Source organism: Natrix helvetica, assembly GCF_964273705.1.
Source record: "Natrix helvetica genome assembly, chromosome: 5".
Classification (NCBI taxonomy): domain Eukaryota; kingdom Metazoa; phylum Chordata; class Lepidosauria; order Squamata; family Natricidae; genus Natrix; species Natrix helvetica.
Window position 1 is genome coordinate 107,394,247 of NC_138551.1, and position 16,850 is coordinate 107,411,096.

The 16,850-nt window shown below is 43.1% G+C and overlaps 1 protein-coding gene across 3 annotated transcripts in view; it reads left to right on the top strand.

Moving 5' to 3' along the window:
* Positions 1–16,850, top strand: part of SYNPO2L (synaptopodin 2 like) — a 78,415-nt gene that overhangs the window by 3,402 nt on the left and 58,163 nt on the right. The window contains exons 1-2 of one of the 3 annotated variants that reach the window (XM_081955482.1): positions 5,510–5,649; positions 15,513–15,663. The exons of 1 other annotated variant lie outside the window; for it this stretch is intronic. In XM_081955482.1, the coding sequence (XP_081811608.1) occupies positions 15,553–15,663 (111 nt within the window). In that variant the 5' untranslated portion in view covers positions 5,510–5,649; positions 15,513–15,552. Of the gene's footprint in view, positions 1–5,509; positions 5,650–15,512; positions 15,664–16,850 lie in introns of those variants that run through there. One more of the 3 variants, XM_081955484.1, reaches the window with a different exon arrangement.

Genomic DNA, 16,850 nt, shown 5'->3' on the forward strand with positions numbered 1-16,850 from the left:
CATTGATGTTAATGTTGTAATTGAAAATGTCACCAAATGTGCACAGTTGTTCTTCAGCTGTTGTCCATGGAACTACTACTTCTGCAATATCCCAGTACTCTGGCACCAAAAAATGTAGAAATTGTAATTTATTTGTGGTGTCTTGCAATTGGCTACCTGTTTTTAAATGTTCACAGTCCATTAGTCTTTTCTGCAAATTTGTTATGATGCTTTCTAAAAGTCTGTCCCGATGAAGTCCAACAAATCGATGATTTTCTACAAATTTTGTATTTTTGAAGGTTTCTGAAGTAATTAGTCCATCAACTTTTCTTTTGTATGGACCTTTTCCCTTTGTAAGCAGTTCAAATGCTTTCATTGATTTTCTCACCAGATTTTCAGCCTTTATTATGTCCGTATTACTTGCTTGCAGAGCAGTTGAAAAAAAGTGAGATTTCTTCCAGAATATTGAGCATCAATGCCAAATCATTTTAAATATATATATATATTTCCAGACGGGCAGCCATACCTGAGTATTTTACATTCGCATGAAAATACTGATGTAGCGCTGGATAAGCACGCCACACAGTTATGGTTGCCCTTAAACTACAGGCAGCCCATCTTGGTCCAAACACTCTACAAATCTATGATATCAATTTCAAGTTCTTCAGATATTTTGTCAAATTCAATTAGGTTCCTATGTGATTGGTGAAAAACAGAGCATATCTTATCAATAAATATTTTAAAACTTAAGACCCACCTGTTCCGACTAGCCGGCCTGGCTTAATTTAGAGCTTCTCCACCTCTTGGGCATTTTTAATTGTTAATTTTAATTTTTAAACTTTAACTATCATTGGGGTTTTAATTGTTAAAGTATTGTAATTTATTTATTTATTGTTCCACCTCCTCCATATTGTATTGTTGTGACCGTTGCTAGTGTACATCGTCCCGAGTCCCTTGGGGGAGAGGGGGCAACTAAGAAGTCAAATAAATAAATAAATAAATAAATAATAAAATTTTCAAGTTATTTACTTGCTTTATTTCCTTTATGGAGTCATCTAAAACAAGTTGGAGACAATGGCTCAAGCAGTGCCATATGATGATGTTTGGAAACTTTTGTTATTTTAGTGCTCACTCCAGATATTCTCCCAAGCATAATGGTGGCACCATGAGAGCAAAACGCTATTAATTTTTTTTGTAAGTAGTTCTGGGTTAACCCAACCTTATGTAAACTTTCCAGAACTGAAGAACATATTGTCTCTGCATCTTGTTTCTTCAATTCAACAAGCTCGACAAAAATTGGTGGGTTCTCTGAATCCTCAACTTTTACGACAACTATCAAAACTGGTTTGCAGGATTGATCAATGATCAAACATATTTTCAGATTCTGTCCAAAAATGCTGGTGAATATTTTGGTTTTAATTTCATTTGCAATGCACTCAACTATTTTCACAACTGTTGGCTTTGAATGCAATCCTATTTCCAGATCTACTCCATTTTCAATTTGCAATTCTATCAATTATTCTACGCTTGAAATTGGTCTACATGCTTTTGTCAGGCTGTAACAACTGAGGATACAAACAAGGAAGAGAGAAAGAAAAAGATAACCGATGCATGTATATTTTTGTTTTATACTTATCGTTTAATATTGATTACTTCTGTTAAGAATTCTTCTTGTATGTATCTGTTGAAGTCAGCATTAATTCCTGGCAAATGCCTGGATAAATCCTGCCATTTTCTTGGGAAGATTTCAGATGTATTCTGGGGGTCCATGGGAGACTAAGGGGGGAATGCAGCCTGTTTTCTATCAGCAGATTTTTATCCCTTCCAGGATTTTTTTCCTAACAGGTTCTGAAAAAAATTAAAAATCCCCATTACCTTGAATGTTTACTAAAGACAGTTTGAGCATGTGTATATATTAATATCCCAATAAAGACCAGTGTTTTACAATTGATGATGGGAATATAAGAATTAGAGAGAGAGAGAGAATATCTGGATATTTTTCATATATGATAGATGCCAGGTCTCTAAATGTTATTCAAGTAAGCAATTCCTATGTTGTCACTGAGGGAGCTTTGGCATATCTTTTTTATTGGTTTTTACTTTTACTGTACACTGCCGAGAGTCTCTCTCTGAAGAGATGAGAAGTTTAAAAATAAAATAAAATGAATAAATAAATAAAAAAACTACTATTTTGTAACCAGAGCAAGTTTACAGAAGTGCAACAAAATGATCAGTTGATTAAAAAGTATGTTCTGAAAGAGACAAAGCCAGGAGCTGGCTTTGTAGCCTTGGGGGAAAAAGGAGCGTAAGAGCTTCCTCACAGTGGAAATGATTACCCACAAAGGCTATGGGCTTCTCTTCTCTGGATGCTATAAACAGAGGGTGAATATTGGTTTGTTTTTGGGATTCTTGCTCTGAGGTGGGGGTAGACTTGATGGCTGTATTACATCTATTATACTGTACACTACCCAGAGCCCCTCCTTGAGGAAGATGGGCAGGCTAGAAATATGAAATATAAATAAACAAAAATTTTAAAAACGCTCTCCGTGTAAAATAGAGTTCGATTGCCAGAATTGCTATATATGGGCTACAGAAATCCAGATGACCACTAGATGGCACCAGTTTTCTATTTAGATTTTTGTAGTCGAAATATGGAACTATAAGACCATGGCTATTCATATTGAAGTGACAAATGTCTGAACATATCTAATAAAATCAAAGCTATTCATGAGATGAATTTACGGAGCCTTCCCCACCCCCAGAATAAATTACATTTTCATTATGAGTACATTATGTGGACAACAGAAACATAAAACTCCTAATAATTACAGTTCAATCTATATATATCAAACACAGTAATATAATCCTATACTTTTATAAATAAAATGGATTTATTGGAAATAATTCCCCCCTTAACATAATATTTTTAAAGGAAGGAATCCTTAAATGGATCTTAAATATTAATATCCTCCCAAAAACTTGATCCATCATAGTAATACTATCCAACTATCAAAGAGTGTAACCAAAATTTATGCATTATATTGTATCGCCAACATAAGGCCAATAATCAAGGTTTTTTGAACATCTGTTGTGTCTAATAAATTTAGAATAACAGAGTTGGAAAGGGCCTTGAATGTCTTCTCCAAGGAGATCTTCTACTCTAGCCCCCTGCTCTGGCAGGAGACCCCATACCATTTCAGACAAGTGGCGGTCCAGTCTCTTCTTAAAAACCTCCCTTGATGGAGCACCCACAACTTCTGGAGAGAAGCTGTTCCATTGATGAATTGTTCACACTCTCAGGAAATTATTATGGAATTACAGTAACCCTATGTTTAGTCATAAGTAACATATAGGTAGTCCTCAGCTTACTATACATCCATTCATTTAGTGAGCGTTCAAAGTTGTTTATCATCAATTTGATAAACAAATGCTGCCACATCAATAAATTATAACCTTCATTTCTTAACAGCAATGTTTAGTCTATTACGTTTGAATTGTTTTAATCAGTTTGAATTTAATCAGGCACATGGTTCCAGTAGTTTTTTGCAAATATTAAAGCATATTTTCTACAATATATAAATTCTAGTGGACAATTTTTGTAACTGTATTATGTTATTTGTACTCTGATTTTGCTACAGCCACTAATGAGATAAACTTACATCCTTAATGATGATGACGATGATACTTTGGGGCAGCATCTAAATCTAATGAAATTAAATAAACAAATATACTAAATGTTAGGATCAGGTTTAGGAGGACATGCTTCTCCCAATGATTTTGAAACAGACTTAATAAATGCTGAGGACTTTTGCTGTCTGGCCTAAGTTTTCTAAAAGATGTTGGAATAGCTGAAGTCTCCCATTATTAATATGTCTCTTCTACAAATGTTATAATCTGGTCCAGGAAGAAATATGCAGATCTTCTACTGCCTATAGTACACCCCCACAATAATATAGTTGTTTCCCATTCTTAATATTCTCACCTAAACCCTGACGCTCAGCTTCCGGGATCAGTGCATATGTGTACACTTGATTCCCATATAATACACTCTTTCTTGTGTCTGGACTATTTATTTTGAGTATGTTGTGCCCTCCAGTCTGGCATTCCACTCATAAGTTTCATCCCACCAGGTTTCAGGAACACCCATTAAATCATAGCTGCCTTCCGGCATTAAGATTTCTAATTCGTCCGGTTTGTTCCCCATACTCCAAATATTTGTACAGAGTCACTGGAAACTTTGGGTAAAAAGCTTGACCTATTCTTTCCTGTTTTGAATGCTTATTATTGGGGGCCTCCACATCCTGTGTATGACTACTGTGTATCAGTTCCATTCCAATATGCAGTATTGTATTTTTTTTCCAGAGCCCTCTTCTCCTTCCCCCCCAGAGGATTCAATCTAAAGCCCTCTGGATTACTTTTCTGAAGCACCTTCCAAACACATTTTCTCAATTCTCAAGAGCTACATCCCCTTTATCTCCTGCCTGGAATCTTTCATTACGAAAATGAATCTCATTACGAAAGAACGCCATCTGTCCTGTGTTATTTTCTCTGCCCTTCAGTTCTCAGCAATGTTGCTGATGCTTTGATGGGATTCGGGGCCCTCTCTCCACCAAACTCAACCGTTTCTCTTCTCTTTGGAAAAGATGCCACCGAGTGAGACCATGGAATCCTTGTTATCGGTTTGAGTGATGAATAATACAGGCCAGGGCTAGTGTTTGTCTATTTTATCTACTTATTAGTTTCTGTTCATTGCTTTATTTTCCTATGCTTATTTCAATAGTTTTATTTTCCTATGCTTTATTTTCCTATACTGGGCTAGGGGAGGTGGATGTCTCTGGGACTTGTTCCTAAATAACATTTCACAAAGTTTCCTCTCCAGCAATTGCAGCCTTATCACAAACTATCAAGTAGTTCTTAGGAACCCTAGGAATGGTTAGGAATTTGCACTTAAATTTCATCACCCTTCAATTTGATTCACTACATGAAATTGGTGTTCTCAGATATTGGGACCCACAAGCAAAGGATTCTTAAAATAAACCAAAATTGTAAGAAAGCCAAATTCTCCAAAAGAGTTAAGTACATTGCAACTGAAATTTCACATTCTCCAAATATGTATATTTCATCAGCCTTCCTTCACTCTTCAGTGTACTCTGTTCAGATTAGTTTATTTATTGACTTGTAGATGTTGCTTGGAAGCCCAAGTGTTTTTGGCTCAGAGCCTCGTTTCTCTGTCCTTGGGTTGGTGAGAAAAAGGCAGGCGAATCAAAGTTGTGTAAATCATTTGTCACCATTTTCTGGATTCTGCAGGGGTTGCAGAATACATTTTTAGTGCATTTCATTCTAGAACTATTAGAAAATTATATTATGAGACTTATAACAACTTTGGATACCATCTTTTCTTTATTCGATTGTTGCCAGCAGTACAGTATTGTAGCTGAGAGATTTTAGTTTGGAGAAAGCATCTTCAATCTCTGGCTGTCGTTTTAAAAAGGCGACTTTGTGCCCGTCACTTTTTCTCATCCCTAGGAAGGAGCAATGGCAAACCATGTCTGAAAAACTTTGCCAAGAAAACTGCAGGGACTTGTCCAGGCAGTCTCAGAAAATTGGACATGATTGGATTGAATTGAATGGAATGGGGAAACAGTTAAATCCAGAATTCACATAGACTAAGTTAGTCAAAAGTGGGCAATTTTTCAGCTTGTGTGTATGTTTTATATTTTGTCATATAATTCATGATAAATTATATATATATATATATATATATATATATATATATATATATATATATATATATATATATATATATATATATATATATATATATATATATATATATATATATATATATATATATATATATATATATATATATATATATATATATATATATATATATATATATATATATATATATATATTAGAACACAGAATAATCAAGTTGGAAGGTACCATGGAGGTCTTCTAGTCCAACCTCCTGCTTAAGCAGGAGACCCTATACCATATTAGACCAATGGTTCTCAAATAGTGGGGCGCGCCCCCCAGGGGGGGGCGCGAGGCTCCGTAAAGGGAGACGCGAAGGCTCCCTTTCCATCTGGGTGCAAACAAGGGGGCCGCGGCCGCCGGTGCACAAAGAGGTCTTTGTGGCCTCGCTCGCGTCTCCTCTGGGCTAACTGGCGGCAAAGGCGGCGGCAAAGGCGGCGGACTGGAGTTTCCCGACGAGGTTGCCTGTCCGACCAGCCCCCGCTGGCTCCTGGCTGAGGGAGGAGCTGCCGCTCCGCCTTCTCCGAGCGGGATCCGCGCCCTGCAACTGGCCGCGGCGGGCGAGGGGAAGCGGGAGCAAAAGCTTTTGCTATTAAATCCAGAAACCATATTTTTTATGGGAAGTACGAGAATGAACTTCAATTTCATAATGATATCCCAAGGAACAGAAATAGCATTTTAAAGTCTTTTGAAAATCTCAAAGTTCCTTGTATCTGGTGGGTGTTATCCTTTATCTAAAAGGGTTCGAACTTTGAAAGATTTTTTTTTCACTATTAAAGTTCATAACATGTCCTATTTATAGGAAACATTTGGACTGTATTTTTGTTTGATCCTGTTGATAGGACCCTACAAGGAAAGGATTATATCATATCATTGCAGTTTTAATTGGATTTGGAACAATAATTGTTTCTGAAGGTAGCAATAATCATTTTTGCAAATGGAATATAATTGATTTTAGGGAACACATCCTAAATTGTTCAACTCCTAGCCTCAAAACGATGCTATAAGCCAGGGGTGTCCAAACTTGGGAACTTTAAGACTTGTGGACTTCAATTTTAGTGGGTCTTAACTCTCTGGTAGATAAGACACAACAGTGTCACCCAGCATCTGACTTTTCGTCGGAAGCGTTGCATTATTCAATACAGTGTTATGCAGAGGTGTACTTATAACAATTTTATAGACAAATGATACTATTTACAGTCGCGCAGGGGGCGCGAAATGTTTTCTTCTTCCTAGGGGGGGGGCATGACAGAAAATAATTGAGAAGCACTGTATTAGACAAATAGTTGTCCAGTCCCTTCTTAAAAGTCTCCACTGTTGGAACACCCATAACTTCTGAAGGCAAGCTGTTCTTCTGTTTGATTGTTCTTACTGTCAGGAAACTTCTCTTTAGTTCTTGATTGCTTGATCTCTTTAGTTCTTGATTCAGGTTCTATTCATTGATTCTTGTCTTGCCTTCTGTGCTTTAGAAAATAGGTTGACCCAGTGGTGGGATTCAAATTTTTTTTACTACCGGTTCTGTGGGCATGGCTAGGTGGGCGTGGTGTGGCTTGGTGGGTGTGACAGGGGAAGGGTACTGTAAAATCTCCATTTCCTCCCGATCAGCTGGGACTCAGGAGGCAAAGAATAGACGGGAGCAGGGTCAGTCAGAGGTGGTGTTTACCGGTTCTCCGAACTACTCAAAATTTCTGCTACTGGTTCTCCAGAACTGGTCAGAACTTGCTGAATACCACCTCTAGGTTGACTCCTCTTTGTGGTAGCCTCTCAAATATTGAAACACTGCTATCATGTAACCCCCTAGTTCTTTTTAACCAGACTAGTCATACCAAATTCCTGCAATCATTCTTCGTATGTTTTAGCTTTCAGCCTCCCAATTTTCTTTGCCGCTCTTCTCTCCACTCATTCCAGAGTCTCAATATCTTTTTAATATTGTGATGACCAAACTTGAATATAGTATTGCAAGTGTGGTTTTACTAAGACAGTGCTTCTCAATTATTTTCTGTCATGCCCCCCCCTAGGAAGAAGAAAACATTTCGCGCCCCCCCCCCCGCGTGACTGTAAATAGTATAATTTGTCTATAAAATTGTTATAAGTACACCTCTGCATAACATAGCACACCGGTCTTTCCTCGTCTCCCACCGTAGTCACATGCTTTCTTTCCTCTTTCGCTCTTACTTGTCTATCCTTCCTTCCACCCTCCCTTCCTCCTTCCCTTCCTTCCTGCCTCCCTTCCAGTTCCCTCCTTCCTCTTTCCCCCTGCCTGCCTGCCTTCTTTCCTCTTTCCCTATCCTCCTATCCTTCCTTTCTCCCTCCCTCCTTCCCTGCCTCCCTTCCAGTTCCATTCTTCCCTCCTTCCTTCTGCCTCCTTCCTGCCTGCTTGCCTTCTTTCCTCTTTCCCTCTTGCTTGTCTATCCTTCCTTCCACCCTCCCTTCCTCCTTCCCTTCCTTCCTGCCTCCCTTCCAGTTCCCTCCTTCCTCTTTCCCCCTGCCTGCCTGCCTTCTTTCCTCTTTCCCTATCCTCTTATCCTTCCTTTCTCCCTCCCTCCTTCCCTGCCTCCCTTCCAGTTCCATTCTTCCCTCCTTCCTTCTGCCTCCTTCCTGCCTGCTTGCCTTCTTTCCTCTTTCCCTCTTGCTTGTCTATCCTTACTCCCTCCTCCCTTTCTTCCCTCCCTCCCTGCCAGCAGCTCCTCCAGCATCCCAGCTGGAAGCAGCAGCACAACAGTCGCCGTTACCAGGGGCGAAGGGGTGGCGGTGGCAAGATCGGGCGACCGCCGCCCCTTTGTCCCTTCCCCAACAGCGGCTGTTGTGCTTCCGCTTCCAGACGGAATCCTGGCGGTGGAGCTGCTGGCGGGGAGGCGAGCTACCTGCATAAAGACGCCGCCGAGGGCATGGCAGAATATATCCCGGCTTGAAGTGGCAGCGCTGGGGACTGCTCAGAGACTCATCAGAGCCGCGGGCTGGAGCTGTGCAAAAAGTCTGCTTGGGCTGGGGGGGGGGAAGGGAGGGAAGCCTGGGACAGCCATGCTTCCCTCCCTCCCACCCCCGCCCGAGCAGGCTTCTTGCACAGCTCCAGCCTGCGGCTCCAATGAAAATCCACAGTCCGAAGTGCTGCCACTTCCAGGCGGGATATATTATGCCTCGCCCACGCCGCCGCCGCCGTTGCACCCAGATGGAAAGGGAGCCTTCGCGCCCCCCTTTACGGAGCCTCGCGCCTCCCCAGGGGGGCGCGCCCCACTATTTGAGAACCGCTGTACTAAGACATTATAAAGCTGCAATATCACTTCTCATGATCTTGATTCTATTCCTCTGTTGATGCAACCAAGGATTGCATTGGCTTTTTTTGGCAGCTGCAGGACATTGTTGGCTCATATTTACCCTGTTTCCCTGAAAATAAGCCCTCCCTGAAGATATTGCAACACAGCAGCAGCCATGAGGTGACCATACAGTAGCCACGAGGTGACCATACTCGCCACCTCCTACACCTCAAAAATAATAACACCTCCCTGAAAATAAGGCCAAGCACTTATTTTGGTGGTCAAAAGAAAATAAGACCCTGTCTTATTTTCAGGTAAACACAGTAATTGTCCACTAGGACTCAAAGATCCATCACACAATTACTGCTGTTGAGCCAAGTTTCATCTAGTTTGTACCTGTACATTTGGTTTTCCTTTTCTTGCCTAAGTGTAAAACCTTACTTTTCTCTACATTAAATTTCATTTTGTTAGATAGGGTGTAGTGTTAAGTCTGATGAGATCCATCTGGATCTTGAGCCTATCTTCTCAGGTGTTGTCTATTCCTGCTAGTTTGGTGTCATCTGAAAATTTGATGAGTTTTCCTTTTATTCCCTCATCTAGATTGTTTATGAAGAAATTAAAAAGTACTGGGCCTAAAACAGAATCTTGATGCACCCCGCTACTTCCTTCCATGTAGATGTAGCTCCATTAAGAACTACATGTTGAGAGCAATTTGTCAACCAGTTACAAATCCAGCTGGTGGTGATGTTGTCTATCTCATATTTTTCTAACTTACTAAGAAGTAGGTTGTAATCTATTTTGTCGAATATTTTTCTGAAATCTTAAGTATACTGACTCAGCCTTCCATCCTTCCAAGGTTGGTAAAATGAGGACCCATATTGTTGTGGGCAATATGTTGACTCTGTAAACCGCTTAGAGAGGGCTGTAAAGCGCTGTGAAGGGGTAGATAAATCTAAAATGCTATTGCTATATTATGTTCACTGCATTTCACTGGTTCACTAGTTTAGTCATTTTGTCAAAAAATGAAATAAAATTTGTTTGGCATGATCTGTTTTTGACAAACCCATGTGGGCTTTTGGTTATAACTTTGTCTCTAGGTGCTTGCAAATCTGTTGCTTGATTATCTTTTCCAGGATCTTCCCAGGTATTAATGTCAGGCTGATTGGTCTGTAGTTTCCTAGATCAGTTTTCCCCCCCCTTTATTGAAAATGTGGATCACATCAGCTCTTTTCCAGACCTCTGGTACTTCCCTGGTATTCCAAGATCTTTGAAAAATATAGTACAATGGTTCTCAGATAATATCTGCCAGTTCCTTCAGAATACTGGGATGTAATCCATCTTCTTGGATTTCTTTTTCTTCTGAGCTTTTATAATCATATTTTTTAGAGCAGGGCTATCAAGCTCAAGGTCCATGGGCCTAATCCTGCCCACAGGGTGCTCAAATCTGGAAATATCAAAGGCTGTGGTGCCTCTTCGGCCAAAACAGCAATTCCTTTTTGGTCTCCTGCAGTACTCTGCCAGCCAAAAACAGGCCATGCAGGGCCTTCAGAGGCCTCCCCTGGCCCATTGATGGCCGAAATGGAGCCTCTGTGGGTCAGATCCAGCCCTCTGAGGCGCCATTTGGGCCTCCAGAGGCCTCCCCTGGCCTGTTACAGGCTGAAAAGGAACCTCTATGAGTCGGATCCAGCCCTCCGAGGATCTGTTTGGGCCTTCAGAGGCCTCCCCTGGCCTTTTATAGGCTGAAAAGGAGCCACTATGGGTCGGATCCAGCCCTCCCCACCCCATTTCCCATGGCTTTACTGTACTTACTGTACTTTTTGAAGAGCTCCAGAAGAGGCTGAGCCACACATGGCAGAGAAGCCAAAGTCTTTTAATCAGAAGCCTGTGAAGCTTTAAGAAAGTGAGATGCAGGGGTGGGTTTCTGCTGGTACGGGCTGGTACGGGCCAGTACGGGCCGGTATGGGCCAGTACAGCCGTACCGGATGGTGAAATTTAGCATGCCTTCCCGTACCCCTTCTTCCAGAGGCCCGGTACTGGAACGCTCCCTCCCCAGGCCTGCCCCGCCCCCCCTGCTCCCTGCCCCCGCCCACCCGGTTGCCACTCAATCTCTCTCTCTTTCTCCCCGCCTGTCTGCACCATGCTTGCAAAGTGTGGCAGGAGGGACAGAAGCCCCCGAGCCCAGCGGGGAGCCTAAGCAAAGGAGGAGGCAGAGAGCTGGGCGGGGGAAGGGGGAAACTCTAGCAAGGGCTGCCTGCCACCAACTCGACTCCATGCAGAGCGGGCTGCAGAGGGTGCCATAAGGTAGGTTAATCAGGGCGGCATGCTGCTTCAAGAAGCTGCGATGCTACTGCTGGAGCTGCATTGCCCCGCTGGGTTGGGGACTTCTGCCCCTTCTGCTGCACTTTGCAGCTGCTGGAGCCCTGCACCGCCTTCTTTGGGATACTGGGCAACTTGGTTCTGGGGATTTCCGCCCCCCCCCCATGCAAAATAATACAGACTGCCCGTCTCTCCAGATCTTGTGGCTTTTTCGGGGTTTTCTTTTTAAAAAACGCCTCTCCAGACGATCTTGAAAACCTCCGATGTTGCTTTCGGAGGGGGAAGATGGGCAACATTCCCCTCCATCCCTCGGGGCCTGCAGTCTCAGAGCCAGCGGAGAGCCTAAGCAAAGGAGGAGGTGAAGAGCTGGTTGGAGGAAGGAAACCCTATCGAGGGTTCCAATGCAGACAACTGCATTGTCCTGCTGGGTTCGGGGACTTCTGCCCCTTGTGACACACTCTGCAGCCGCCTGAGCTCTGTACAGGCCTCTTTGGGGTGCTGGGAGGAATCCCTCCTCCCCAGAACCAGATTGCCCAAAGAGGTCTGTGCAGGGCTCCAGTGGCTGCAAAGGAGGAGGCGGAGAGCTGGGCGGAGGAAGGGGGAAACTATTGCTACTGCTGGAGCTGCATTGCCCCTGGCATGAGGGGCAGAAGTCTTCGAACCCAGCAGGGCAATGCAGCTCCAGCAGTAGCAATAGTTTCCCCCTTCCTCCGCCCAGCTCTCCGCCTCCTCCTTTGCTTAGGCTCCCCGCTGGGTTAGGGGACTTCTGCCCCTTGTGACGTGCTTTGCAGTCACCGGAGCCTCACACAGACCTCTTCAGGGTGCTGGCTGGGCAACCTGGTTCTGGGGATTTCCCCCTCTCCAAAAGACCGCCTGCCCATCTCTCCAGATCTTGTGGCTTTTTCAGGGTTTTCTTTTTAAAAAACGCCTCTGCAGACGATCTTGAAAACCTGTGAGGTTGCTTTGGGAGGGGGCAGACAGGCAGCATTTCCCCCTGCCCCTCTCCCTGGGTGCCTGCAGCTTCGGAGCCTGCAGCCTTAAAGCAAGCATTTGCACTGTAAAGAAAATCTTCTCACAAGCGTAAGAAGTTCTTAATTGCCTTTACTGTGCAAGTTGCTGCAGGCTCTGAGGTTGCAGGCACCCAGGGACAGGAGGTGGGGGGGGGGAATGCTGCCTGTCTGCCCCCTCCGAAAGCAACCTCGCAGGTTTTCAAGATTGTCTGCAGAGGCGTTTTTTAAAAAGAAAACAGTCTTTTTTGGGGGGCTGCGTGTGGAGGATACGGCAGCCGGGGTGCCCTGAAGCAGCGCCAGCCAGCATGTCCTGCAAGAAGAGCCCCAAGGGCAAGGGTGGCAGTGCATCTTATACTCCGAAAAATATGGTAAGTCATCCATGGGAAATGTTGTGGGGAGGAGTAAGTGGAATCTGGGATGCTAGCAAAGCAGGCCCAGTCTGTGGAGACCTGGTCAGGCAGGATGGGTAGGGAAGCAATTGTTGGGACCCCAGGGGAGCATGAGGTATCTCAGTGGATTGGGGAAGGATATGAATGGCCAGCACTAGGCCCCGCAGGCTCTTCCCCACTCTGAGATACCTCATGTACATTCGATTAACAAATGCATTGGGGAAAGCAGGAAGTGGTTATGTTGATTTAACGATTCAATTAAACGAATCCTTGGGTTATGAATGTAATTGGCAGGCGCTATTACATTACTAACTCAAGACTTCCTGTATAATGAGAGTGAAGGAGGGTCTCACGGAAGTCCTGCCTTAGCACTTGACCACCATAGGTGCTCCCCCAAGTCCCATGCCACACCCACCATGCATGCCCCTCCCCTCCAAGGTTGAACACAACCCTGATGCGGCCCTCAATGAAATCAAGTTTGACATCCCTGCTTTAGAGTTTCCCCAATTTCTTGGGTTGTTTTCCCTTTTAAGATACTCATCCATGGTGTTCTTCCCAAGCTCTCTCTAGGTTTGTTGAAATCAGATCATTTAAAGTCTAGGACTCTGGTGTGATTTTGCTCTATTGAGGGTTTCTGCATTATATTTAATTCTAATATGACATGGTCATTCTCCCCAAGGTTCCTGCAACTTTAACACCCCCCTCCCTATCATTTCTTCTCTATTAGAATAAAATCCAGTGTAGTTTCCCTCAGTGACGTGCGGTGAGGTTTATGACTGGTGAGGCACTGACACAGTGCTGGGTTTCAAATATTTTTAGACTTGTGGACTTCAACTCCCAGAATTCCACAGCCAGGCATGCTCAGTTCCGATTTAAAGCGACAGCATTTGTTTTTCTCCTTTGCTCCTTCTTTCTTTTTCTTTTTCTTCTCCCTTCCCCTCCTTCCTCCCCCTCTCCCTTCCTCCCCCTCTCTCAAACACACACACACACACACACACACACACACACAGAAGTTGGATTGGACTATCTCTCCTACCCCCTTCCCTCTCTCACTCACTCTCAAACAAACCCACACACACACAAAAGTTGGATTGGATATCTTTTCCTGTGGCTTGAAAGCAGTTCCTCTGCCATCCCCCCCATTCCCCTGTTGCCTTCCCCAAACACCTCCACCATTGCAAATGCAGCCTGCTGTCTGGGTGGGAAATGCCTGGAACACAATAAAGCCCACCCACTCACCTCCTGCTGGCAGGCTGGGATGAGAGGAGAGGCAGAGAAGCCGGAGGGGAGCCGATCCGAGCCTTCCAAAAGAAAGAGGCTGGGGGGAAGTGTGTGTACTACAGCATGGCTCTTTGCCTGGCTTCCTGCCTCCTCCTGTGGTCTCCTCTGTGCTCGCTTGTGCTCTCCCTCCCCAAGTGTAGTTTGATTGCAGGTGGAGCCACGTTGCCTTTTCAAACTTGTAATCAGTGAAGCTGGGCTAGATTTTTATATAGTTTTATCCAGCTGTGTGTGTGAGAGAGAGAAATGAATGGGGGCCTGGAGTGGAAGTCACTACACTTGGGGAGGGAGAGCACCAGTGAGGAGACCACAGGAGGAGGCAGGAAGCCAGGCAAAGAGCCATGCTGTAGCACACACATCTGCCCCGCAACGTGGCTCTGCTTGCAATCAAACTACACTTGGGGAGGGAGAGCACAAGCGAGCACTGAGGAGACCATAGGAGGAGGCAGGAAGCCAGGCAAAGAGCCATGCTGTAGTACGCATGCAGTTCTCCTGCCTCATAGTAGAGGGTGCTTTTTAAGAGGTTTTTTTTAACAGTTAAGCAGAGTCATCCACGGTGAGGCAGTAACTAGCTCAGCCTGACCTCAGCTCTCGCCTTTTTCCTTTTACATTTTTTTTCTTTTCACGATGAGAGTGGTGAGGCTGTGCCTCACTTGCCTCACCTGACTGCATGTCACTGGCTCCCCTCTAGCTCCCTTCTCTACCTTTTGGATACCAAAGTTGTTAGCTAGATTGATCTCCCACTTAATGCAAAGTTTATCTCCCATAATAACTGATAAGCCAATTAATGTACTATTTCATTTTTAAAAAAGTAAAAGTCACCTTGTTACTTTGTTCATGGATTGTTGCATAATACTACGTTACTATATATAGAGCGTGCACAACCATACTTGCGCATTACACTATCCGAAGGAAAAAGCTCTATGAGCCCTACTGAAATGACTGGCAAATCCCACTCATTGTAGTGTGTTGCCCAGATAAGCTTCCCACTTCACTCATTGCCAGAAACAGAGGTGGCTTTGATGGTGGTGAAACAAAAGTAAACAAAGAAAAAAGATTTCTTATGAGGGCAAGAAGTAACAGCAGAGAAATCTTTCAGGAGCTTTTGTAATTCTAGGTTTTATTGCAGTGCTTAAATCAAGTCCTCCCCAGCTGGAAAAGAATGAGACAAAGCTCTAGAAAGACAGGAGGTGAGCTATTTTCAGCCATGAGTCTGGAGTGAGACATCCAGGATCTGTTTCGCCAGGAGGTGGAGAGGACAGAGAGTGAGATTGACAAGATACATGTGCAAATAACTCTGGCGTCTTACCAAAAGGGGTATGAAATGCCTAGCAATGGTCTGCTCAGCAGCTGGACATTTGGAAGAGTATCGGGTGTTGGGCTTTTCTGTGCCTGGGAAAAGGATGGGGGTGGGGCAGAGAGAATCAAACCTTGGGAGGGACTAGAGAAGGTAGATGCTACTTGCAGCAATGGACAAGTAGCAATGGACAAGTAGCTCCTCTAAGAGCTGGATATTTATTTTGCAGTCAAGGTGTTTGTCACACACACAAAAGGGGTACTGAGGTGATGGGAGCCGAAGACAAAGAAGAGGTGCTTGTAACTCTCTCTGGAGGAGGCCCCTGGGGCTTCCGCTTACAGGGAGGCGCTGAACAGGACAGACCCCTCCAAGTATCCAAGGTAGGACCTTTTAGCTCTCTGCTGTAGACACAGACACTGGGGAAAGTGATGGGAATCTATTTGCTCCATTCCAAGTCGTTTATTTTCAGAACTCCAATAGTCTTCCTTGGACTTTAAATATCTCTGCTTGTTGTACATGCAAATTATCCAAAATTTCAAATAAATACATTGTTCCCAAAGTCTGTATGATATCTGCAGCCAGCATTTTATTACCATGCTACTAAGTTTTATTAGGTGAAGAAGCACATTTTAAAATTTAATCTTCAAAGACTGAAAGTAATGTGCTAAATAAGAACCAAAATGTGCTGTTCCCCAAATGGATATTTCTAAATTTTATTGTACAATTTATTTAACTTTCCCCCTCCAATAACAGGTCAATTTAATTCCAAATACAGTACAACTTCTTTAAAAAAAAAGGTAGATGGCAACAAAATCTTAAAGTATTTTGCAATTTCTCTTATGCAGATGGATTACCTCTTCCAAGTAGTGTCTACTGTAATGAGTACATCTTCCAAATCTATAATTCAAGATTTAAAGCATTATTTTTACCCATATACATTTTTCAACTCGAACTCAACTGTTTAAGCTACCAGGTTTTTAAAAATTGGGTCAAAAATACACAAACCATGTATGGTCATTAGGATCTGAAAAGTGTTGAAAACAAACATGGAATTTTAAAAAAGGCAGTGGCAATGTTGCTTTAATTCCAGAGTTCTTTGGTCCTCATCAGAACTCACTGATGAGTTTGTGCCCTGAAAGTTGTTTAGGAAAATGTTTCCCCTTGAGAACTTTTAAACTAGATCTGTATCTGCCATAGAATCAAATTAATCTGTATGCATAAACTTTATCCACATCGTCCTAAAATTAAACCACTCGGTAACCAATGCAATATACAAATCTTGTCTTATAAAAGCAAATTGTTTCCAACAGAACCTATGGTGATGGCATAATATTAATTATATCAGAGTTGCACTGTACTGTCTAATGCTTTCTCTTCTGTGAAGTATCAGATGATTTATGAAATCTCGAATGCATTTTATTCCCATATTGCTTTTCTGTCTATGAATCTATAGAAGCTATAGCAGATCTGTAGATCTATTTAAATTAATAATAAACATGCAAACAATCTACAGCTGATACTAAAATCATTACATGTACGATTCTTAGGAAACACGCATTAAATGTTG